General features: G+C 45.3%; 1 protein-coding gene across 1 annotated transcript in view; it reads right to left on the minus strand.

Annotated features, from left to right (window-relative positions):
• The window catches only part of LOC141191592 (uncharacterized), a 37,241-nt gene extending 11,082 nt beyond the window's left edge, over nucleotides 1-26,159 (minus strand). The window contains exons 1-5 of the mRNA XM_073661522.1: nucleotides 26,064-26,159; nucleotides 1,898-2,047; nucleotides 1,589-1,768; nucleotides 1,375-1,498; nucleotides 1,194-1,291 (exon numbers count right to left, since the gene is read on the minus strand). Of these exons, the coding sequence (XP_073517623.1) occupies nucleotides 1,194-1,291; nucleotides 1,375-1,498; nucleotides 1,589-1,768; nucleotides 1,898-1,975 (480 nt within the window). The 5' untranslated portion in view covers nucleotides 1,976-2,047; nucleotides 26,064-26,159. The remainder of the gene's footprint in view (nucleotides 1-1,193; nucleotides 1,292-1,374; nucleotides 1,499-1,588; nucleotides 1,769-1,897; nucleotides 2,048-26,063) is intronic.
• Nucleotides 26,160-26,639: the final 480 nt, after the last annotated feature.

Consider the following 26,639-nt stretch of genomic DNA (forward strand, 5'->3'; position numbering starts at 1 on the left):
AGAGGCCTTGTCTTCTATCCAAGACAGAATCTGCTCTCGCTCTTGTGGCTTCCACACACGTTTACATTCCAGACCGGGAAATTTTTCCAGGAATATAGTGGATGCATCAAGCTTCTTCTGACCTGACACAGACTGAGTGCCTTCTCGCGCACCACTGACACGTCCATTAACAACAGTCTTTTAGGACATTTTGGGTTTTGTTGACAGAATTTCAGATGTTGATGGCACAAGCCAAGCTAGCTGTCACAGCCAAAATAGTGGCTAAAATGGCCTGGTGCATGCTATGTAGCAGGCAGTAGAAAATGTTTGGACTACTGCTTTGTGTAGGGCACAAAACACTTTAAGTGGACTAATATGGACAGAAGGTAGGCTCTGACCCCTAAAACAGCAGGAAAAATAGACCGGTGCTAAGAAAAAAAAAAAAGAAGGCATCACAAAATGCTACTTCTGTGTGTGCTGGAAAAATATTGCTTTGCCTCTGACAAGAGCTGTTTTAATATGGACACTGGAAGAACACTAGCTAATAGACTCCCTACCTAATACACAATCTCTCCCTCCTTGTACTCTGACTTTGTTGTGTGTCTTCAGCTCTGAAAAGAGCTATTTTTTTGATGGTATTATGGAGCTAGTGAGCGGCTCCTTTAAACACAGAACTAGTATACATTGCAGGTAGCCCTTAAAATGGCTTTTGTTTTATCAAGAGGCCTAAACACTCTCCCTAGCAGCTCAGCAATCTCTCCCTATGCTTATAGAATGCAGGTTCCAGACGCAATGTGCACAAAATGGCGACGACAGGGCTTAAATAGACCCTATGACGCTCCGTGGCCAGTCAATCACAGTAATGCCACAACCAAGATGTCTGAAGCATTACTGTGATTGGTTATGAAGCCCAGCATGTTTAGTGGCCGCAAAGGAGGCACCAATACTGCAGGGCGGGACATTCGAATATAGCGAGGCGAGTACACAAATACTAGCAATATAACAAGTAACCCGAATACCGTACTATTCGTGCGAATAGTAACGAATACACTCGCTCATCACTAACGATCAGCTCTAATCCAGCCATCTCCACCGTTCTCATTACACAAGTATAAACCATATAATTCTGGTGGATAAAACAAGACCGAACACAAGACCTTCACAGCCGTCTACACATCATAGGGGAGATCTCATGACACCTTCTCTCCATCTACCTGATGATCCTGAGGAACATTGGGATCTTCTTGTTTACAGTCCTGTGGAAGAAGAGGACGGGGACATCTCTCTGGTGTTGTCCTGTTACTGGATAGATCTGGAGGAAACACATACAGGGACTGAATTCATTCTTTACATATAGACAATTATAGGCCGTGTGTATTCAGTCCTGTCTATTACCTGGTGATGTGAGGGGCTGGGGTACCTCCATCTTGACCTCCTTATACAGATCTTTGTGTTCTTCTAAATACTCCCACTCCTCCATGGAGAAATAGACAGCGACATCCTGACATCTTATAGGAACCTGACACATACAATGATAGAGTTATCCCCCCAATCCCTTCATAGCTTTACTATAAAATGTCCCAGCATTCCTCATTCCTAGCAGTGTCACCTCTCCAGTCAGCAGCTCAATCATCTTGTAGGTGAGATCTAGGATCTTCTGGTCATTGATGTCCTCATATATCAGGGGGTGAGGTGGAAGCTCCGTGATTGGGCTCAGGGTTCTTCCCCATTCCTCAGACATAGGGTCCTGACAGCGCTCACTAGAGGTCTTCTTCACTACTGTGTAATCCTGGTTATGGAGAGACACATTAATAAATCTCACTCCAGACATTTCCAGAGTCCTCACCTCTCCAGTTCTGTCCATCTGTTATTTCCATACATAAGAATGATGTAATGTGACATCATCAGAATCTCTCACCTCTCGAGTAAGCCGGAAGAGAATCTCTAGGGTGAGGTGTAATATCTTCTCTGCCATCTTGTCTGTGTCCATATTCATCTTTGATGCGTAATTCAGGAAAATTCTCTTCTATAGAAGATAGTCACTAAGATGATCCGATATTATAGAGACCTGAATGAGAAGTTGAGCAGATGTAACGTCATAAAAACCCTGTGTAATAATACAATTACAGGAGATAATAAGGGAAACATTTGAGGAGATTTATGTTTTACAGTATCTAGTTTTCTTCTACTAATAAAGCCTATACATTTTAGGCCACAGACAACAAGCAGTTTCTTCCTCAGAATCTGCAAGTGAATTCCTTTCTCATAGACTCATCTTCCTTATTGCTAATTCTCGTCTCATTTACCAACACTGGAATCGGCATTAGCAATACTGCAGGAGATATTCATTACACGTAACATGAGAAATAACTACTTCATGATGAGGACAACATCTTCATCTACTACGGCTCTAGATACATATTTGGCCAGAGTCCTTCATTGACTACATCACCGCTGGCCGTCTATATGTTTCCCGTCTTCACCGGACTGTCATCTTCTATCACGTTAGATCTCAGGTCTGATTCACACTCAGAAGTTTGAGGCATTTATAAAAGCTTGTTTGTAAGAACACAAAGACAGGAGTTATTTGATACCAAAATTTCCATGTACAGTGTTTTATGCGGTTTCAAAACAAAGTGTGAATCTCAAATTGAAATCATTGTTGTTGAGATTTTGTGCAAATTTCAACGCCTCCTCCTGTGTGCCTCCCCTCATCAGGAGGAGGTCGTCGATAAATCGACCGTACCATATGATTTTTTGGGCTATAAATATTGCTCTCATGGTAAATGTGTTGCTCCTCCCATTGGACGTGAAAATTTGCTGCCCATACTTACTCCCCTCCTTTGTAAAAAAAAAAAAAAAAAAAATTGATTGTCAAAGCAGAAATAATTATGATCCAGAAGAAATTTAACTGACAGGATAATGAAATCTTTTATTTCTATTGTATACGTGCTATAGGTATCCAAGTGATAGCTCAGGCTAGCTAATGCTACACTGTGTGGTATGGATGAATATAGAGCTACACATGTGGTCAAAATTGTTAGCACCCCTCGTTTAACCCCTTACTGGCATGGGGCATATTAGTAAGCCCCAGGCCATCACCCCCCCTGATTCTTACAGCTGACATGTGCCCGCAACAGCCTCGGGTGGAATCGCGATCCACCAGCGGCTGTTAACCAGTTAAATGCCGCTGTCAATCTCTGACAGCGGCATTTAACAGGGCCGCGCCAGAAGTGTGTCACTTACCCCGCCCATCAGTGGCCCCGTCATGTGATCACAGGTCACTGATGGGTGGGCATGGCAACCCGGGGTCTGCAGCAGACCCCAGTGGTTGTCATGAAAAGATTGCTATGAGCGCCACTTAGTGGTCGGCGCTAATAGCACAGGAGCATTTCTGCTACATAGAGGTGATCTGCTCATCGCCTCTATGTAGCAGAGGCAATCAGACCTTTGCTGCTTATAGTCTCCTATGGAGATTATAGAAGCAAGCAAAAAGTGTAAAAAAAATGTTTTAAAAATATAAAAGTTTAAATCACCCCCCCTTTTGCCCCATTCAAAATAAAATAAAAAATAAACCCCCCACACACATATTTGGTATCGCCGCATTCAGAATCGCCCGATATATCAATCTAAAAAAATAATTAATCCGATCGGTAAACGGCGTAACAAGAAAAAAATTCCGAACACCAGAATTATGGTTTTTTGGTCACCGCAACATTGCAATAAAATGCAATTATGGGCGATCAAAACATCGGATCTACCCCAAAATGGTATCAATAAAAACGTCAGTCAAAAAATAAGCCCTCGCCCGGCCCCAGATCCCTAAAAATGGAGATGCTACGGGTCTCGGAAAATTGCACCATTTTCTGGGGGAATTTTTTTTCACCACTTAAATAAAAAAGAACCTATACATATTTAGTGTCTACGAACTCATAATGACCTGGGGAATAAGAATGGCAGGTCAGTATTAGCATTTAGTGAATGTGGAAAGGAAAAAACAAACAAAAAAAAACAAAAAACACAACAACTGTGGAATTGCATTTTTTTTTGCAATTTCACCGCACTTGGAATTTTTTTCCCCGTTTTCCAGTACACGATAGGGTCAAACTAGTAATGACGTTTAAAAGTACAACTCGTCTCCCAAAAAATAAGCCCTCACATGGCCATATTGACCGGTCATGAAGGGGTTAATGAAAGAAAAACCCACAATGGTCACAGAAATAACTTGAATCTGACAAAAGTAATAAATTAAAAATCTCTGAAAATGAACAAATGAAAGTCAGGCATTGCTTTTCTGCTACCACAGAATTTAAAAAAAAATTAACCTCATGAAATAGGCCTGGACAGAAATGATGGTTCTTCTTAACTTAATATTTTGTTGAACAACCTTTTGAGGCAATCACTGCAATCAAACGATTCCTGTAACGGTCAATGAGACTCCTGCACCTTTCGACAGGTATTTTGGCCTCTCCTCATGAGCAAACTGCTCCAGTTGTCTCGTGTTTGAAGGTTGCCTTTTCCAGACGGCATGGTTCAGCTCTTTCCAAAGGTGCTCAATAGGATTTGGGGCAGGGCTCATAGAAGCCACTTCAGAATAGTCCAATGTTTTCCTCGTAGCCATTCTTGGGTGTTTTTAGCTGTGTGTTTTGGGTCATTATCCTGTTGCAAGACCCATGACCTGCGACTGAGAACAAACTTTCTGACACTGGGCAGCACATTTCTCTCTAAAATCCCTTGATAGTCTTGAGATTTCATTGTACCCTGCACAGATTCAAGACACCCTGTGCCAGATGCAGCAAAGCAGCCCCAGAACATAACAGCCTCCCCCATGTTTCACAGTAGGGAAAGTGTTCTTTTTTTGAACACCATGTCACCAAACAGCACAGTGAGTATCTGTAGCCCTATATACAGGCCCACTAACTGATTACAAGATTGTAGAAACCAGTGATGCTAATTAGTGGACACAACTTGATTTAACATGTCCCTTTTGTCACATTATTTTCAGGGGTACCATCATTTCTGTCCAGGCCTATTTCAAGAGTTTATTTTTTTTCAAAATTCTGTGGAAGCAGAAAAGCAATGTCTGCCTTTCATTTGTTCATTTTCATAGATTTTTAATTTATTATTACTTTTGTCAAATTCAAGTTACGGTATTTCTGTGACCATTGTGGGTTTTCTCTTTCATTAAATGAGGGGTACCAATAATTTTGACCACGTGTGTATAACATCGTATGATAGCCAGTGAGAATTTTCTTGCTATAGAAAAATCTTCAAATACAGTAGCCACAAATTTAGAGTCCCTAATGTAGCTGGGAATTTAGTGCACTAGTGGTTGAAGATAGAAATCTATCCACACACCCAGTCTCTCTCCCATAGAACCTAAGCCCGCTACTATTGATCTGAGTGGTGGTGGAAATATGTTTTTGTGGATCTTAGGAAATTAATGATATATAGGTATGAAAGGTTGTTCCACATAGAGCTGTTCCGCCAGTTTTTTTTATCCAAGGCTCCTGTACTCAAACCTTCTTGTAGCAATATATATAATTCCATATTGAGGTCTTGGGTTAGTTCCAAATACACATCCGTGTTTCTTGTTTCTTAAATCAATCAAATTGAGCTTGAGTTAAATAGAATGTAATACCACTATTGTGAACCTCTTGTCTGCTGTCAAATCCATATTAGTTTTGAGTTCCTTCAGGGCAATTTTTTCTTTTCTAGTTAGATTGTTATTTTTATTTCCTTTATGAGTGATTTCATTTTTTTAGAGAAACCAAATCCTTTTCAATAAGATCCTGAAAGTGGTCTAAAACCATGGAACGTGACTGAAGTGGATTAAAGGATGGATTTCCCCTATGAAACAGACTATTCAGAGAGGTATCAGACTTCATAGATTCCCTCTCCAATGATTTCAATTGTAATAACACCTTTTGTTCTGAAAAAGATTTGTTAGGAGTAATATCAGAATTAACTGTTACAACATCAGTAATATTTTCAACATCATTATCAGAGCTATCACAATGACATTTCACAGTAAGGGTCCGCGCCAGTCTATTAACAGCCAAAATTGCTCTAAATACATCAAACTCATCGGTAGGGGCAAAACTTAGGACTTTCGCTAAAAGTGATAATTGTTCCTCTGATAACACAAAACTGGTCAAATTCCAAATCGCTAGCTCTAATAGCGGTGGTTTCTGTTCCGGGTGATATATCTGTTTCCTCTTGTGTTTGTGGCGCCCCCTTCCTCCGTTTTTTGGCATGCTATTAGATGTATTTTGTGGATGTTCATAATAAAATCTTCCATCTTCGCTAATTTAGCTTTCAGTTTGTCATTATGGCTAATGAAATCCTTGTTGTGCACAAATTTTTCCAATGTGGATTGGATACAAAAACTAAAACAGAAATAAAAAGTAAGTTCCAGCTCCTCATATTTCAGGATTAACCCATCAACTTCAGTGAACAATCGCTAAGGATGCAGTTCCACTCTGTTTGAAATGTCTCATTTTTTTAGCCTTAATCCCCTTGGTATCATCTCCTTTTTCACATACATTTCCAATTCTTGTAAAAAGAAAAAAACATGCAAAAAGCACAAGACACATGTTAAACATTTGTTTTAAAAGAAATTAACTCTTTTGAGCACCAGAACCGATGTACACCGCAGGGATGGTACAGGTACGGCTGCTACACCAACCCTGGCAGTTTAACCACTTGCTGCTATCAAATGCAAACATGGCATCTAAGAATGTGTGACAGAGTTCCGCTCAATGCCCCTCCTCTCCAAGTACTTAATAGTATATGGCTGCCTAGTTACTATGATACTTAAATGCCCAATAATGGTGTCTGGGCCTTCAATGTACGAAAGTCTATTAGACCGGGCCAGAGGCAACGTTCAATAAGTTACTTATTAATGCCTCCAAACACAGACTAAAACACACGCCCCCAGGAAGAAGCAGGTGCAAAATGCGCGTCGGGGTTTCCACTTACCCAGTGGCTGCGACTATCCTAGGTACTAATCCTATACATGTATCTATGCTCTTATATATTTATATGGAAGTTCTTCTAACCCCTTCAGCTTTTTAGCTGGTATGTCTATTGCACGCAAGGCACTTTATGCATTTATTTATATGCTGTATTATAAACATTTATTTATTAATATTCCTTATAGATTTAATTCTGTTTTTTTTGTTACTTAAACTACTCTAGTAGTGCATGATCTATTGACCGGTTACCATTGTGGGTCTAATTAATTTTTATATATTTCATTGTACTAGGAATATGTTGTTATAGAACCACGTGTTATATAGTATCTGTAATGCACACGCCCGGGCTGAGCGGCGTGTGCGTGTGATTGTAGTGATTCCACTGGACCGTGCCAGAGAGTGAATGCCTGGAGGGGCGTAACTAGGTATTCACCCGATCCGACCAGGGTCGCACGACGGCATACGACGCCAGTGCACCAAGGAGGAACCGAGTGGAGGGACCAGGTGCTACTCCAGGACAGACCCCGGACACGGCTGTTGACCCACACAGGGGAATACAGGAACAGACTGGTAGGCTGGCACACGGACTGGTGGGAATAGGCAGGCACGACTGGTAGGCAGGCACGACTGGTATGCAGGCAGGCATGCAGGTACAGGCAAGCACGGCTAGAGTGCAGCCAGGGAGGCACTAGCATGTAGGAACACTGGCGGGATAGGACCCAGTACACACTGGGACTCAGGAACAATACAGGCAGAGGGGTACAGGCAAGCACAGCTAGAGTGCAGACAGGGAGGCACTAGCAGGTAGGGACACTGGCGGGATAGGACCCAGTACACACTGGGACTCAGGAACAGAACCACAGATGTGGCGGACAAACACAGCAGAGTGAGGCCGCCCAGAGAGGTGAGCGAGAACAAGGCAGGACAAGGCCGCCTGGAGCGGTGAGCAAGAGTAGAGCAGGACAAGGCCGCCAGTAGCGGTGAGCAATGGGTCAGAGCTGAGCGAGACTGCCGGAGCGGTGAGCAAGAGTAGAGCAGGACAAGGCCGCCAGTAGCGGTGAGCAAAGGGTCAGAGCTGAGCGAGACTGCCGGAGCAGTGAGCAAGAGTAAAGCAGGTCGAGGCCGCCTGGAGCGGTGAGCAAGAGTAGAGCAGGACAAGGCCGCCAGGAGCGGTGAGCAAGAGTAGAGCAGGACAAGGCCGCCAGGAGCGGTGAGCAAAGGGTCAGAGCTGAGCGAGACTGCCAGAGCAGTGAGCAAGAGTAAAGCAGGACGAGGCCGCCTGGAGCGGTGAGCAAGAGTGGAGCAAAAGGATAAGAGCGGAGCAAGGCTGCCGGAGCAGCGAGCAAAAGGAGTCAGAGCAGGCTAGAACCGCCAGAGCGGTGAGCAAAGGAGTCAGAGCAGGCTAGGAGCAGGGGGGACAGGGCTCTGTTCACACGGAACAGACAGGAAGAGAAAGGCAGAGCCAGATACCCACAGGGTACTTGCAGTGAAGTAGCGAGTGGACCACAAACTCACGAACGGGAGTACAGAGACAACAAGCAGGAGTTAGGTACGAGTTCAGACTCTGCAGAAAAAGGAAGGGAACGGACATAGAGGCAAAACAGGTAAAGGATAGGAGAGAGTTCAGACTGGAACTGAGTGTACGGAGGAGACCGACACTACAGCGGGATACAGGAGCGGGTCTGGGAATACTGCCCCCAGAGAGGCGGGACGAACAGGCAAGGAGCGTGTTCAGACAGGACAGACAAGATACAGGAGCGGGTCTAGGTAATCGGCCCCTAGAAGGCGGGAGGAACAGGCTAGGAGCGTGTTCAGACAGGACAGACAAGATACAGGAGCGGGTCTAGGTAATCGCCCCTAGAAGGCGGAGGAACAGGCTAGGAGCGTGTTCAGACAGGCCTGGAAATACAGCCTCCAGGATAGGCAGACAAGAGAACACAGAACGGGACCTGGCACCTTCAGAGTGCAAGCACACACTGAATGAAACACTATGCTCAGGCAGGGATTGATTGGAGCAGCTGAGCTATATACCAGGTGACAGACAGCAATACGCTGAGGACGCACAAGGGGTGTGACCCACAGCAGGTACAAAAAGCAGGAAGTGATCGGGCGCCGCCCTTAAGCAGCAGAAACAGACACAAACAGACAGCATGGAGGGAAGCCAGAGAGACATTCTGGACTGGAGATCAAGTGCGCCCTCTTGCACAGTGGGAGATGGACCACCATGCAAGGACGCAGCCAGGTATGTTACAGTATCCACTTCCTGGCTACACCATAATTATTTATTATTTTTATATCACGTGAATTTTTGTAATTGTGACATACTCAGGGGTACCATTTCTAATTTGTACTGGGTGAGGTGTCAATCTGTTTTGTATTCCCTCCTCTTGAATTTTAATATATTTTTGTCTTTGTAAAGTTCTATTAATAAAAATTTACATTTTACTCTATTGGGTTTATATACGCTTTGTCTTTTTGGATGTCTATGTAATTTGGCAGTACCCATTTAATATACAGTACAGATCATTTAAAGATTTTTCTGTGTTTTCTTGACTATGAAAATTGGACATTCACCCTGAAGGCATCAAAACAATGAATTAACACATGTGGAATTATATACTTAACAAAAAAGTGTGAAACAACTGAAAATATGCCTTATAGTCTAGGTTCTTCAAAGTAGCCACCTTTTGCTTTGATGACTGCTTCGCACACTCTTGGCATTCTCTTGATGAGCTTCAAGAGGTAGTCACCAGAAATGGTTTTCGCTTCACAGGTTTGCCCTGTCAGGTTTAATAAGTGGGATTTTTCTTGTCTTATAAATGAGGTTGGGACCATCAGTTGTGTTGTGCAGAAGTCAGGTGGATACACAGGTGATAGTCCTACTGAATAGACTGTTAGTATTTGTATTATGGCAAGAAAAAAGCAGCTAAGTAAAGAAAAACGAGTAGCCATCAATACTTTAAGAAGTGAAGGTCAGTCAGTCCGAAAAATTGGGCAAACTTTGAAAGTGTCCCCAAGTGCAGTTGCAAAAACCATCAAGCACTACAAAGAAACTGGCTCACTTGAGGACCGCCTCAAGAAAGGAAGACCAAGAGTCACCGCAGCTTCTGAGGATAAGTTTATCCAAGTCACCAGCCTCAGAAATCGCAGGTTAACAGCAGCTCAGATTAGAGACCAGGTCAATGCCACACAGAGTTCTAGCAGTAGACACATCTTTACAACAACTGTTAAGAGGAGCCTTTGTGCAGCAGGCCTTCATGGTAAAATAGCTGCTAGGAAACCACCGCTAAGGACAGGCAACAAGCAGCAGAGACTTGTTTGGTCTAAAGAACACAAGGAATGGACATTAGACCAGTGGAAATCTGTGCTTTGGTCTGATGAGTCCAAATTTGAGATCTGTGTTGCCAACCACCGTGTCTTTGTGCGACGCAGAAAAGGTGAACGGATGGACTCTAAATGCCTGGTTCCCACCGTGAAGCATGGAGGAGGAGGTGTGATGGTGTGGGGGTGCTTTACTGGTGACACTGTTGGGGATTTATTCAAAATTGAAGGCATACTGAACCAGCATGGCTACCACAGCATCTTGCAGCGGCATGCTATTCCATCCGGTTTGCGTTTAGTTGGACCACCATTTATTTTTCAACAGGACAATGACCCCAAACACACCTCCAGGCTGTGTATGGGCTATTTGACCAAGAAGGCGAGTGATGGGGTGCTACGCCAGATGACCTGGCCTCCACAGTCACCAGACCTGAACCCTATTGAGATGGTTTGGGGTGAGCTGGACCACAGAGTGAAGGCAAAAGGGCCAACAAGTGCTAAGCATCTCTGGGAACTCCTTCAAGATTGTTGGAAGACCATTTCCGGTGACTACCTCTTGAAGCTCATCAAGTGAATGCCAAGAGTGTGCAAAGCAGTCATCAAAGCAAAAGGTGGCTACTTTGAAGAACCTAGAATATAAGACATATTTTCACTTGTTTCACACTTTTTTGTTAAGTATATAATTCCACATGTGTCAACTCATAGTTTTGATGCCTTCAGTGTGAATGTACAATTTTCATAGTCATGAAAATACAAAAAAAATCTTTAAATGAGGAGGTGTGTCCAAACTTTTGGTCTGTACTGTATATACATATACACACAGGTTCATCCTGAGGCTTGATACAGGGATGTTAATTCATGATGTTCAGCATAGTGTGCCTAATAGCCAGGTGTCCATGTTTAAATATCCCACTTCATCAGAAACCCCTACCCAGACTAGGAGACCCATTCCCATTCCTAGATGTGAATTGTCATAGGATATATAGAATGGAGTCTGTCTACAATAATTTACTGCGCCTGCGCTACTTCTCGTGAGCTAGAGGTGTGATAATGTCCATCCCCTAGTATGCATGTCCGGAAGTGACGCGCTTTAGACTGAAACACCAAAGAAACTGATTGCTACCGCGCCACTCGTACCCGTTTACAGTGCATGTCCGTAGTTATCATTCCACGCCGGAGTGCATCTTGCATCACTGTCTGCGATTGCGCATAACCGGACGTGTGTGATTCACGCTGGAGAGCATCAAACTCTCCTATCTGCGACTGCGCATGTCTGCAAGCATGCGTTTCACGCCAGAGCACATACTGAATCTGGATTGCATTCCACCAATATAGAAAGTCCTATACTGAGATCAGTATCATGGGAGACTAAAAACAAGTATTGCACATCCTCCCATCATGCAATAGGCATGTAAATCTACTATATCACTCAAAAAATTATGGGATGATTGACCACAGTATATTCCTAATAGGCTAAATCCAAAAGTCAAAGATGCTATAGGATTTTTACAGGATGAAAATGCTAAAGTGGTAAAAAATAATGCTGAGAAGACCAAACTTTTAAATTCCTATTTTGCTTCTGTGTTCTCTAAGAAAGCAAATGTAACATCAATTGATCTTCTCAGTACTATAGAAGGAATAGAAGAATCCACACTATCTATAAACAGAGAGATAGTGAGGGAATACTCAGCTAACATAAATGAATTCAAGTCTCCAGGTCCAGATGAATTACATTCTAGGGTACTGAAGGAGATATAAGAAATTATTAAACCACTCTCCATAATCTTTGAAAATTCATGGAGAACAGGAGAAATCCCAGAAGACTGGAGAAGAGTGAAGAAGAGTGAATATTGTCCAGATCTTCAAAAAAGAAAGAAGGTGGACTCAGGGAACTATAGGCCTGAGAGCCTTACTTCTATATCAAGAAAGATCTTTGAAAAAATTATTAAACGACATGTATGCAAGTATCTTTAGGAGAATGAAGTGATTAACCAGAGCCAGCATGGGTTTGTAACTAATAAGTCATGTCAGACTAACTAATTTCCTTTTCTATGACAGAATCACTGACTGGGTGGATCAGAGAAACACAGTAGATATATTATATCTTGACTTCAGCAAAGCATTTGACAAAGGATCTCATACCATACTTATTGAAAAAATGACCAACTATGAAATGGACAAGGCAACTGTTGGGTGGATTCATAACTGGCTTAGTGATCGGACCCAAAGAGTGGTCATAAATGGCTTAACATCCAGTTAGATGAATGTCTCAAGTAAGGTACCACAAGGCCATGTACTTGGCCCTGTGTTGTTCAACATCTTTATCAATGATTTAGATGAAGGAATTAAGGATAAACTGATTAAATTTGCTGATAACACAAAGCTAGGTGGGATAGCTAACACTAGAGAAGAGGGAGAGCATTCAAAAAGATCTAAACACACTGGAATTGTGGGTAGCAACTAAAGTAATGTTTTTTTAACAAGGAAAAATGCAAAGTCCTACATCGGGGCAAGAAAAATGAAAAAAGCAAATACACAATGGGAAGAATAGGGCCAAGTAACAGCACGTGTGAAAAAGACTTGGGTATATTAATAGATCACAGACTGAACATGAGTCAACAGTGTGATGCAGCAGCAAAAAAAAAGGCAAACATAATTCTGGGTTGCATTAACAGAAACATACAGTCTAGATCATGTGAAGTAATTATCAGGGCTGTGGAGTCGGTAAGCCAAACCTCTGACTCCGACTCCTCAATTTCCATGACACCGACTCCACGACTCCCTCATACATGGCTCATGTTTAAGTGATAAATTTACTGTAGCACAGATTAATCTCAGCTAAAAGTCTAGACCCTTAGATCAGGAATAGGACATTTCATAACTTTCCCAAATTATTATGAAAAAATATTCCCCACAAAGTGTATTGAACTACTTTACCCAATTTATTATATATTTTAGGAGTCGGAGTCGGTCCATTTTATACCGACTCTACCAAAATGGGCTCTGACTCCACGACTTCGACTCCACAGCCCTGGTAATTATCCTCCTCTACTCCTCTTTGGTCAGACCTTATCTGGAATACTGAGTACAGTTTTGGGCACCACATCCTAAAAAAGACATGAAAAAACTGGAGCAAGTTCAGAGAAGAGCTACTGGAATGGTGACCGGTCTAACAACAATGTCCTATGAGGAACGGTTAAAGGATCTGGGAATGTTTAGCTTGCAACAGAGAAGACTGAGAGGAGACTTAATAGCTGTCTACAAATATCTGAAGGGATGTAACAGTGTAGAGGGATCAGCTTTATTCACATTTGCACATGCAAACACGAGAAGCAATGGAATGAAACTGAATGGGAGAAAATACAGATTAGATATTAGAAAATACTTTTTGACAGTGAGGGTGATCAATGAGTGGAACTAGCTGCCATGAGAGGTGGTGAGTTCTCCTTCAATGGCAGTCTTCAAACAGAGGCTGGACAGACATCTGTCTGAGATAGTTTAGTGAATCCTGCATTGAGCAGGACATGGGACCAGATGACCTTGGAGGTCCCTTTTAACTCTAACATTCTATGATTCTATGAAATTTGACTCATATAATTAGAGCTACACAAGGATCACCACACTTGTTAATTATTAATAGTATATGTGGGATATAACTGATCAGAAATAATTCTGATATAGGAGCTCAGATATCTCGATGAAGTACAACAATATGTGAACCCAATTCACAGAGAACTCAGTAGCAATGAATAGAGTAAAAATCCAAGAATGTAATCCAGGATGGGGCTGTATTCACACAAACCAGGCATAGGAAATTTGCTCATTGAGTCCCTTATGGGCTTGTGAATCAAGTCTAACAATCCAGTCACTTTCCTTTTTGAGAATACTTCTATTGTGATCCCCTCCTCTCACATTGGGTTTAACCACCTCAATGATGCAAAAGGAGATGACTCCGGTTTCTCCTCGATGTACAATGTTCATGTGTCTTGCTAATGGGGTGTCGCGACTATGATGTATATCCCCCAAATGGTTCATCTTCCTCCTAAACGCCTTCTTGGTTTTGCCTACATTATCTAGGGGGCAGGAGCATGTGGCTATATATATATATAAGTCCTGAGGTTTTACAGTTGGAATAATCCCTCTGGAAAAAGGTTTAACCCATAGAGGAACTCGATTTACATGGTCTCATCCAAGTAAATGTAAAACATTTTCCACATCTAAAGAAACCGCAGATTCTTCTAACTAGCCAAGTCCCCTGGGGTGCAAGTTTTTTTTAAAGAAGCTATGCACTAAATGGTCCCTAATTTAACGACCCTTTCTCAAAGTTATTGTGTGAGTAGATCCCACAGCACCCCGAAAGGTCCACAAGTATATACTAGTGTTTTCTGAGGATATTAAAGATATGGTCACTCTGATTGTCGTAAGTTCCTGTTACGTGTGTTATCCCATCTTTTCTTGGTCTCTTGGTTTGGAATGGAGGAGTGTCTGTCTCTCCCGTTTTTCTGCAAATGATCGTGTGGAATCCAAAATGTACTGTGGGCACCCTTTTCTCCTGAATCTGGTGTTCAGGTCTATTGCCCGTATATTAAAATCTGTGACATTAGAACAGTTCCTTCTCAACCATAAAATTTGGCCCTCGGATATTCCTTTTTTCAGTGGGATGGGGTGGTGGATATCCCACTTCAATAGTTTATTAGTGTTTGCAGGTTTATGATAGATGAGTGTTCCTAGGGTCCCATCCCATTCTTTCTATATTAGTATATCCAGGAAAGCCAACTGACAATAATTAACCAGCGATGTATATCTAAGGCCCACTCTATTGATGTTGAGTTCCCTGACAAATTCAAGAAATTGTTCACTCGTCCCGACCAGATGATAAAAATGTCATCAATATATCTATACTCTACCCCAATATATGGATGCCACCACTTGATCATCCCGGAATATTGTGATTTCCTCCCACCAGCCCAGGAATAGGTTATCATACAAGGGGGCACAGGGGCTCCCCATCGCAGTACCCCTGAGCTCGGGGGAAGTACTTCCTGTCAAAAAGAAAGAAGTTATGAGTAAAGCTAAGTGCCCACGATACAGAAATGCTCCAGATTTTTCTTGAGCGTTTCTGCATCTCCCTGGCAGAAAAAACGCATGCAGATTTTACATGTGTTTTTCCTGCCAGGGACAAGCGTAAGTGAAGCGTTTTAATCATGCAATTTCGCATGCTTTTCTCAAGCGCTTTCCAAGTGATTTTAGCATCACTTGGAAAGTGATTGACAACTTGACCACGCTATATAAATCCATGCAACCGGCATGGATTTTATATAGTGTGACCAAGTTAGTTAAAAAAAAAAAAAAGAATAAAAATGGTAAAAAATAAAAAAAAAATTATACTCACCTTCCGATGGCTCCCGGTCTCCTTATCCGATGCATCCGGTCTTCCCGGTGTCTCGCAGTTGTGTAAAAGGACATTCCATGACGTCATTTAGTCATGTGACAGATCACGCGACTGGCGACGTCAGCCGTCGCGTGACCCGTCACATGACTAAATTACATTATGGCAGGTCCTTTTAGACCATTGCAGGCTGCTGGGGAGCCTGGATGCATCACTATGGAGATCAGGGGCCATCAGAAGGTAAGTATAATGTATATTTTTTATTTTAATTCTTTTTTTTACAGGTACTATGGAACTCGGGTCTGCATGATATCCGCATGTGCACATGTAGTCATGCGGATATTAAGCGATTCAATGCAAGTCAATGGTGGCGAAAATGCCGCGATTATACAGAATAATTGGTAGTGCTGCGGATTTTTCCGCAATGATAATTCGTTGCGGATTTTTACGCAATGATAATTCGCAGCTGAAATTTCCGCAGCATGTGCACAGCACATGCGAATTAGCATTGGGGAACATAGCAGACCTTCTACCAAGCGTTTTTTAAGCGTTTCTGCAGCGGAATTGCCGCTGTGAAAACGCTTAAAAAACGCATAGTGGACACAAAGCCTAAGAGTGAATATTAGAGGGTCCTCCATGAAGTCATTATGTCTGCTACCCTCTATTGATGTCGATTTCAAGAAATGTCTTACTCCTCTGATACCATCCTCAAGCGGTATATTACTTTACAAAACCTCAATATCTAGTAAGGCCTGCTCCCCTACATGCAAGTATACATGCTCGAGGGTATACATGTAGGGGAGCAAGCAAAGGGAAAACCATTTTCCAGAGGGATTATTACTAGTGTTGAGCCATCCCCGTAGTGTTCGGGTTCGGTTCGTCAAACACCAGTATGTTCGCCGAACTGTTCGTCGAACACCGTTAAAACCAATGGCAGGCAAACAAAAACACATAGAAACATATAGAAAACACATAGAAAACACCTTCAAAAAGGTGTCCAAAAGCTGACAAACTGCTCAGAAGACACAACTAACACAAGGAAAAGTAACAAGTACATATAGTCATGCAAAAAGAAAAGAGGTGGAGGAGTAAAAGGAGGAGGAGACACAGATATAGGCATGTCATGCCCTTCTAAAATCAAGAAAGGCTGGAGTAAAAATCTAAAACACCCTACCCCACCCTACCAACACCCAGACGTCGTGACAAGAAAATTAAAAAAAGAAATATCTTTGGGTAGAATGGGGGTTTCATTCAGAACACTTTCCTTACAAGACGTAGTGGTATCCCCGTTGGGAGTCGTGCCAAAAACGGAACTCAATACATTCGGACTAATCCACCATTTGTCATATCCAAGGGGCAGGTAAACGACAACATCGTCGCAGAACCAAGTACAGTAGTATATACTGTACCTCCTTTGACAAGGCAATCAGGCGGGTCAAGAAGTTGGGAACGGGCACCCTAATGGCCAAAACAGACATTGAGGGGGCGTTCCGGTTACTTACAACCTCTCGGCTGCTTCTGGGAAGGAGCATACTATATAGATCGCTGTTTGCCCTTGGGTTGCTCCATATCACTATTTGAGGCGATTAGTTGCTTCCTCGAATGGGTCGTCATGGACATTTCTAAGGGGGCACATATTATCCATTACCTTAACAACTTCTTATGCCTGGGCCCAAAAGATTTGCCACAGTGTGAATACACGCGGTAGTCCACCTGTGAGAAGGAGAGAGCTGGAGGGAGAGCGGACACCACAGAGCCGAGGGGTTAGATGGAGAACGGAAGAAGGAAAGAGGGCGAGGGAGGTAAGGGACTACAGTGGAAGGCCGACCTGAGCTCCCCCACGTTCCTGCTGGGCGGGCAACAGCCCTGGGAAGAAAAGCCGCTTGCGCATCCCTTTGAGGTTATGGGCGCGAGCGGGCAGAGGGACTACGCTGGAGTGTGAAGCCGACACGGCCAGGCCGTTCCTGTCCATGCGACCTCCGTATCGCCGGGTTTGTGCCAGAGCCGCGGTGGACCCTGACGGCCAACCCCCTCTCCCAATACTGATGCTTGTCCGCTGGTGGGTCGAGACCCCCCGCGGTGGAGGCAGGTCTAAGCTCTGTAATATAAATTGGCTCTGTAATTTGAATGAGTACACTTTAAATCCTTTTACAAGGATCTATTGGAGGGCAAGTCTGGTGCCAGCTCTAGTAGCGTCCACTAAAGCTGCTGCAGTTAAAAAGCTTTTATAAGGATCGAGCATGGCGGTCCGCCGCAAGGCGTGCTACCGCCAGTCCCAGCCCCTTTGCCTTGGGTCGCCTCCCCGATGCTCTTGACTGAGTGTCCTGGGGGCCCAAAGCATTTCCTTTGAAAAAATTAAGTGTCCAAAGCACAGGTGGTGTAGCTTGCTTAACAGCTGGGCTACTCCGCTGACTAGCAGACACTGCTACTAGACCCAAAGTATTGCCTGGGCTAGATGCAGTTAAAAATTGTTATTAGATACAAAGGCAGTGCAGTTTGCTTCAGATGGGCTACTCCGCTGACTACGAGACACTGCTACTAGCCCAAAATGATTGGCTGGGTTAGATGCAGTAAAAAAATGTTATTAGATACACAGACGGTGTAGCTTGCTTCACAGCTGGGCTACTACGCTGACTAGCAGACACTGAAGCTTTGGAGCAGACCTCTGATTCCCAGGCTATAGTATGAGTAAACAGCTCTTCAGACTCAACCATCTGTGTTACCCCAAGCCATAGTGTATGTAGTTTCTTACGGTTAAAAAGGGGGGGGGGGGGGGAAGCGATCAGACCCACCTGGAATGGACGATGCCAACGTCACGTAAAACACAGCAAGGGGACTCCAAAAAGAGTCTCCATTTTTTACAAAAATTGTGGCACAGATACCACTTAAGCGGCATCAATTGCCCCAGAGTAGCTTAAAATGGTTGGTGAGGTGATTTTCCCAAATCTTCAAGCTTTTAGTCTCCCCAGGATGACACAGGGGTTGAAAAGTCCTTGCAGATCCATGATTTGTTCATCTTTATGAACGTGAGTCTGTCTACATTGTCAGTGGACAGCTGCGTGCACTTATCTGTCAGCACACCACCAGCAGCGCTGAACACACGTTCAGAGAGAACGCTGGCTGCGGGGCACAACAAGATCTCCAAGGCGTGAGTGGCGAGCTCAGGCCATTTTTCCAGATTGGAAGCCCAAAATGAGCAAGGGTCCAGTGACACAGTCATGGCTTCGATGTTCACTTGGAGATACTCCTGTACCATCCTCTCTAGGCGTTGACTATGTGTCAGACTTCGTGTCTCCTGTGGCCTTGCAAAGGATAGGCTAAAAAAGTGGTGAAATGATTCCGCAAAATTGCTGTTACCAGCAGATACTGTGTTACTGTTACGGTTTGAGTGATGAAGACTCGACAGTCCCACGGTTGGCAAGTTAGAACTGTAAGATTCACTACGTGCACCACTGGTGTTTTGTGGAAAAGCAGATGTAAGATTCTGTAACAGCCTATGCTGATACTCCTGCATGCGTGAATCCCTTTCTATGGCAGGAATTATTTCGGCAAATTTACTTTTGTATCGGGGATCTAAGAGTGTGGCAACCCAGTAGTCGGGATTACTTTGAATTCTGACAATCCGAGGGCCATGTTGCAGGTAGTGCAGCAAGAAGGCACTCATGTGTCTTGCACATCCAGGAGGACCAAGTCCTTGTTGTGTTGGTGGCGAGGTAAGAATCATGCTTCCCTCTTCTGCCCTCTCCCCCCCAACCTCGCACAACAGAAATGTGATCAAGGTCTCCCTCATCTGATGAGTCTTCCATGCCCATCGCCAGTGTGTCCTCCACTTCTTCCTCAGCTCCTGCACCTTCCTCAACAGTTTGGCTGCTACCATGCTCCCTCGTTAATCCCTCTCCCCCACCCTCCCATGCCTGCCACCTTGGTGTTGCCGACCGTCTGGACCTTGCAGATGTTATCCCTTCCGCATACGACTCCTCCTCTACTTCCTCCACCTCCTCTTGTCCGACCACCTGACTCTGAATTCTGTTTAACGTGTGCTCTAGCATGTAAATCACCGGAATAGTCATGCTGATAATGGCATCGTCAGCACTAAACATCTTCGTCGCCATTTCAAAACTGTGCAGAAGGGTGCATAGGTCCCTGATCTGAGACCACTCCTGCAGCGTGATTTGCCCCATGTCTGGATCTCGTTGGCCCAGGCTATACGTCAGAACGTATTGCACCAGGGCTCGTCGGTGCTGCCACAGTCGCTGCAACATGTGCAGAGTTGAATTCCACCGTGTCGGCACATCGCATTTCAGCCGGTGAACTGGCAGGCCCAACGACTTCTGCAGAGATGCAAGTCGTTGAGATGCGGGATGCGAACGGCGGAAGTGAGCACACAGCGACCGTGCCCTCTGCAGAAGGCCATCTAGTCCGGGATAGTGGGCTAAAAATTGCTGGACAACCAGGTTCAACACGTGAGCCATACAAGGCACGTGTGTGACATTGCCCCGGCGAAGGGCCGCACCCAGGTTTGCAGCATTGTCGCACACGGCCTTCTCTGGCTGCAGGTCCAGTGGAGACAACCATTCATGAAACTCGGTCTCCAGAGCTGACCACAACTCCTCAGCAGTGTGACTAACATTTCCCAGACATTTCAAAGTAAACACCGCCTGATGCCGTTGAGCCCTGCTGCCAGCATAGTAAGGAGGTGTGCAGGATTCCTTCTGCACAGTTAGAACGTGGGTTGCATTACCAGACAGGCTTTGGGTGCAGGTGGAGGACCGAGAGGAGGTTGAGGAGGCAGAAGCAGTGGAGGAACTTCTAGATAAAGAGGATTGAAGCACAACTCGTGGGGACGGCAAGACTTGGACAGCAACCCCTTGTCCTGCTGTCACCATAGTTAACCAGTGCCCAGTCAACGACATGTAAGGCCCCTGTCCATGCCTACTCGTCCAAGTGTCTGTGGTGAAATTCACCCTGTCACACACAGAGTTTCTCAAAGAAGCGGTGATGTTGTGTGCGACATGCTGGTGTAGCGCAGGCACACCTTTCTTTGAGACGTACTAGTGATCGGGCATCTGGTACTGGGGCACTGCAATGAACATAAGGTCTCGAAAATCCTCTGTGTCCACCAGGCGGAAAGGCAGCATTTCTGTAGCCAATAGCTTGCAGATGGTGAAATTCAACCTCTTAGCTTTGTCATGGCTGGGAGGAAATGGTTTTTCACTTGTCCACATCTGAGGGACCGAGGGCTGTCTGTTGTGCATAGATGGGGTTGAGTAGGGTGTCCCCGGCAACTGCCGGTCTGTGAGGAAGATGCAGGCAGACATGTTAGGTTGCCTTGATCCAAAGGTGGTGCTATCGATGTCGGACAGCGCTGAACACCAGCTGGTGTTTCCACCTCCAAAGAAAATGATGACCTGCCAATCACGCTGGCTGTTGCGGGTAAAGAGGTGGCAGGTCTGCGTCCCAAAACAGGTGTGACTGCTGTCCCCCCAGTCACAGAGGATGAAGAGGCCGCGGATGCACAAGATGGGGCAGACGGTGGTTGGCCCGGCCCGCAAGGCCGCATTGTAGCACAATGAGCTTCTCACTGCAACTTATGCTTCATATCCATGTGACGGTTCATGCATGAAGTACTCAAACTATGGATTTTTTGGCCTCTACTTAGCTTTTGGTGACAAATGTTACAGATAACATGAGTTGGGTCATCCTTATCGATCTGAAAAAATGCCCAGGCTATGCAAGGCTTAGAGCCCATGCGACTTGAAGCTCCACCACGACTTGTGGTCAGAGGCAGAGTTGTGGTTGAGGATGCAGTTGTTGACGTGCTTCCAGTACTCCGTCTCTGTCCAGGAAGGCGCAACCTAACCTCGTCGTCAATAGCATCCTCCTCCACCTCCTCTGCTGACCTCATCGACTGGCTGACTGTGGGTTGACAGTAAGTGGGATCTCCAACCTCGTCATCATCACCCTGTGAGTTCTCACACCCGTCGTCCTCAGAGCCAACCTCTTCCTGCCCTGACCGAAAAGTCAAGTTGTCGCTCCAATCAGGTATCTGAGTCTCATCATCGTCTTCCTCATTGTCTCCACCAACAGGCGTTACAGTTTGGGAACGAGGGTCTACATTATGCTCAGAACCTTCTTCATCTGGGCCTGGATCCGACTCAAACATCCTGGGCATCAGTACAGATCATTTCCTCGTCTGGATTCACAGAAGCTCTGGAGCAGACCTCTGATTCCCAGGCTAAAGTATGAGTAAACAGCTTTGCAGACTCAACCATCTGTGTTACCCCATACTCAGATGGGCAGCTGGAGACTTGGGAGCTGTGAGGAAGCAAGTGCGATTGGGGTGACATCTCTGAGGACTGGAGTATTTGTGATGCTGAATTTGAGGTGGAGGAGAGCCCACTTGAAGGAGCACTTGATATCCGTTGAAGCACCTGCTGTTTTTGTGCCTTATCTGGAATTTGTAGCGATGGGCGTGTCCGTAAGAAAGGGATCGTATTACATTGTCCACGAAAAGAAGTAGACTTCTTAGTTTGGCTGGAAGATGGTCTTTCTTCTGCAGATGTTACTATTGCTTTAACACCTACCCTCCGGACACAAACTTTTTTTCCCTTTCCAACACGCCTATTCCCCTTTCCACCAGCAGCAGGCCTTTAGCCACTCATTTTGGTGGTTAACTAATTGGCAACTCTGTAGTTGTTTGCACAAAAAACAATGGATGGAAACCGAGCAGAGCTGAGTGGCCAAACTGTGGTACTAGCCCAAAAGGATTGGCTGGGCTAGATGCAGTAAAAAATTGTTATTTGATACACAGGTGGTGTAGCTTGGTTCAGATGGGCTACTCCAATGACTAACAGACACTGCTACAGGTCCAAAAGGATTTACTGGGCTAGATAAAGTAAAAAATTGTTATTTGATACACAGTGGTGTAGCTTGGTTCAGATGGGCTACTCCACTGACTACCAGACACTGCTATAGGCCCAAAAGGATTGGCTTAGCTACATTTAGCCAAATGCTGTGAAAAACACTTGCACAGCACTGAAACAGACATGCCTGGAAAAAAAGTGCTAGGAACTGCTGTAACCTAGCCCTGAAAAGGGCTGCAATTACAACTAGTCCCTACTCCCTAAACCTCTCTCTATTTAACAGCAAATTCACTCCCAATTCACACAGTTATACTGTATAGCACCCACAGCAGCAGCGTTGCTGTCTAACACTCAGCAGCAGCAGTGAGAAAATGGTGGCGACGGCGAAAATGGCTGGGTCTTATAGGGCAAGGACATGTGACATACACAGCCAATGACACATGCCCTTGCTTGTGTGAAAAAAAAGCACTTCGCTGCGTGTGTGCGCTGGTGATAGGCTGACAGATTGCATCTCCCCACTGTAAATGTGGGAAAGAAAAAAAAAAATGGAGATCGGCATTATTTCTGCAGAGATCCATCCCCTGCCCCTCCCCCCGCCCACTCTACACTGAAACTGTCTATTAACATTGATTAACAGCATTACTGTGAAAAAATCCAGTTACGATTTTGGTGCATGAACAGTTATCGAACATAACCTCGAACACACCGCCCAAAACAGCTCGAATTTGAGATTGGCGAACAGTTCGAGCTCATCTCTAATTATTACAACTGTAAAACCTCAGGCGGTACTGTGGGAACATTATACTGTGTGGGGGCATCATACATACTGCATAAGGGGCATAATGGGGGCATTATACTGTGTGGGGGCATCATACATCCTGCATAAGGGGCATAATGGGGGCATTACACTGTGTGGGGGCATCATACATACAGCATAAGGGGCATTACACTGTGGGGGGGCATCATACATCCTGCATAAGGGGCATAATGGGGGCATTACACTGTGTGGGGTCATCATACATCCTGCATAAAGGGCATAATGAGGGCATTACACTGTGTGGGGGCATCATACATCCTGTATAAGGGGCATAATGGGGGCATTACACTGTGTGGGGGCATCATACATCCTGCATAAGGAGCATAATGGGGGCATTAAACTGTGTGGGGGCATCATACACCCTGCATAAGGGGCATAATGGGGGCATTACACTGTGTGTGGGCATCATACATCCTGCATAAGGGACATAATGGGGGCATTACACTGTGTGGGGGCATCATACATCCTGCATAAGGGGCATAATGGGGGCATTACACTGTGGGGGCAGTAAAGGGGTCCTGTACTATGAGAACAATACGTTTCCTCCCTTCCTGTCTCCATATTTGGGTCCAGGGGCGGACACAGACTGTAGTGGGCCCCTGTGCAAGAAATTTTTGGGGGCCCCCCCCCTGCGCTTCATAAGGCAACAAAGTTATGTAAACATAACCCCCCCCATGTGCAGCTCACCCCCCGATGCATCTCTCATTCCCCCCCCGTGCATCTCTCATTCCCCCCCCGTGCATCTCTCATTCCCCCCCCGTGCATCTCTCATTCCCCCCCCGTGCATCTCTCATTCCCCCCCCGTGCATCTCTCATTCCCCCCCCGTGCATCTCTCATTCCCCCCCCGTGCATCTCTCATTCCCCCCCGTGCATCTCTCATTCCCCCCCCGTGCATCTCTCATTCCCCCCCCGTGCATCTCTCATCCCCCCCCCGTGCATCTCTCACCCCCCCATGTGCATCTCTCACCCCCCCACTCCTAGTTAATTAATTGTATTTAAGAAAAATAAAACTTGTTATACTTACCCCCATGCGATCCCTGCAGAATCCTGGCGCTCGTCCAAATCGCTGACACCAGGTTCTCCTGATTTCCGGCCATGTGACGGCGCCGCCACATGACCGGAAATCAGGGGAATCATGAAGGTGCTGCCGCAGCAGAGCAACGCAGCGCTGAGATGTCCCGGACCCGGCGCTTAGCATGGGGCCGGGGGCCCCATGAGGAGAGAGACTCACAAGAGGGGGGGCCCCAGCGGGGCTCCAAGGGGGCCCCTACCGGCTGGGCCCCATACTGGAGTCAGGGCAGTCATGCCCTGATGGCGGCCCTGCTGGAGGCTGGAGGGGCCCCCTCTCCCTCGGGGCCCCCGTTCAATGAACCGGCTGCACGGGCGGTAGTTCCGCCCCTGGCTCAACTTGGGTCGTATGTATCTATTACAGGAAACAGAACAAAAACCTTATGATTCTTATAAATGGGCAACATAAGACCCCAAAAGAGTCTCGGTGCTGAAGGGGTTAATGCCCCCTGCGCCCAGTAATGGGGTCTCCACAGGGGCGGACACAGACTGTAGTGGGCCCCTGTGCAAGAAATTTTTGGGGGCCCCCCCCCTGCGCTTCATAAGGCAACAAAGTTATGTAAACATAACCCCCCCCATGTGCAGCTCACCCCCCGATGCATCTCTCATTCCCCCCCCGTGCATCTCTCATTCCCCCCCCGTGCATCTCTCATTCCCCCCCCGTGCATCTCTCATTCCCCCCCCGTGCATCTCTCATTCCCCCCCCGTGCATCTCTCACCCCCCCATGTGCATCTCTCACCCCCCCATGTGCATCTCTCACCCCCCCACTCCTAGTTAATTAATTGCATTTAAGAAAAATAAAACTTGTTATACTTACCCCCATGCGATCCCTGCAGAATCCTGGCGCTCGTCCACGTTGCTGCCACCAGGCTCTCCTGACGTTCGGCCATGTGACGGTGCCACATACATAGCCAGCAGCTTTTGTTTTGGCCAAAAGATTTTTAAAGCCGCCACCACGATAAGGTAGACTCTTCTGGCCGGGCCCTACTCTAACCTATTAAAATTTTCTTAAAATATCCAATACTCTTTTTAGATATATTTTTATTTAGTTTTCTTTAAGGGAATGTGTCATATACATTTTTTTTTAAAATGACCAATAATACCACATACAGGGAATACCGCCACGCCATCACCAGACCACATATTACCACAACATAGTGACCGAATAATACCACACAGAAGGGAGAAAAACTGCCACACCATGACCAGACCACATATTACCACCACATTACTAATATTACCACCACATTACTAATATTACCATAAGTGTCATTATACACGGGAGCTCTATGCATGGTATGTATAATGTAAGTGTCCAGGTAATCTAGTGATCACCACTGACATTATACACAGGAGCTCTGTATATAGTGTCAGTGTACAGGTAATACAGTGATCACCAGTGACATTATACACAGGAGCTCTGTATATAGTGTACAGGTAATACAGGGATCACCAGTGACATTATACACAGGAGCTCTGTATATATTGTCAGTGTACAGGTAATACAGTGATCACCAGTGACATTATACACAGGAGCTCTGTATATAGTGTCAGTGTACAGGTAATACAGTGATCACCAGTGACATTATACACAGGAGCCCGGTACATAGTATATAGTGTAAGTGTACATGTAATGCACTGACTCACTGGTGACGTCTCTAGGTGAAGTCCTTCAGCTACGCTTTTCTCCTTCATCCAGCACAGACCGCCATCACGTCTTCCAGCCAGGACTCGTCTCTGCATAAAATAACACAGTTATCTAGAGCACATTCCCCAACTTCTACATTACGCAGCTGAATACAGACGTGCATCCACCATCAATATATGGTTAGTTATTATGCAACCTACCATTCCAAATATAAATTGTAATCCACCACGGTGCCCCCATTAACTGTAAATAGGCACTTAATATATAATTTAATTAGAACCTCTACTCTATACTTCCTGCTCCCCGCATTCATTATTTACATGCACCCCCTGCCCCAATTCATTATATCATGTCCGTGCTCTCCCCACCCCATCGTCATTTATCATTTACTCTCCCCCACCCCACATTCATTATGTGCAGCTCATTATCCCCCTACTCCTAATTCCCCCATGTGCAGCTCATTTTCTCCCAATTCTCCCATGTGCAGCTCTCACCCCCCCATGAGCAGCTCTCACCACCCCCCCATGTGCACATCTCTCATCCCCCTCCCCCACATGTGCCCCTCTCTCATCCCC

The sequence above is a fragment of the Phyllobates terribilis genome, unplaced genomic scaffold, assembly GCF_046119375.1.
Source record: "Phyllobates terribilis strain yellow unplaced genomic scaffold, ASM4611937v1 Scaffold_47__1_contigs__length_9908305, whole genome shotgun sequence".
NCBI lineage: Eukaryota > Metazoa > Chordata > Amphibia > Anura > Dendrobatidae > Phyllobates > Phyllobates terribilis.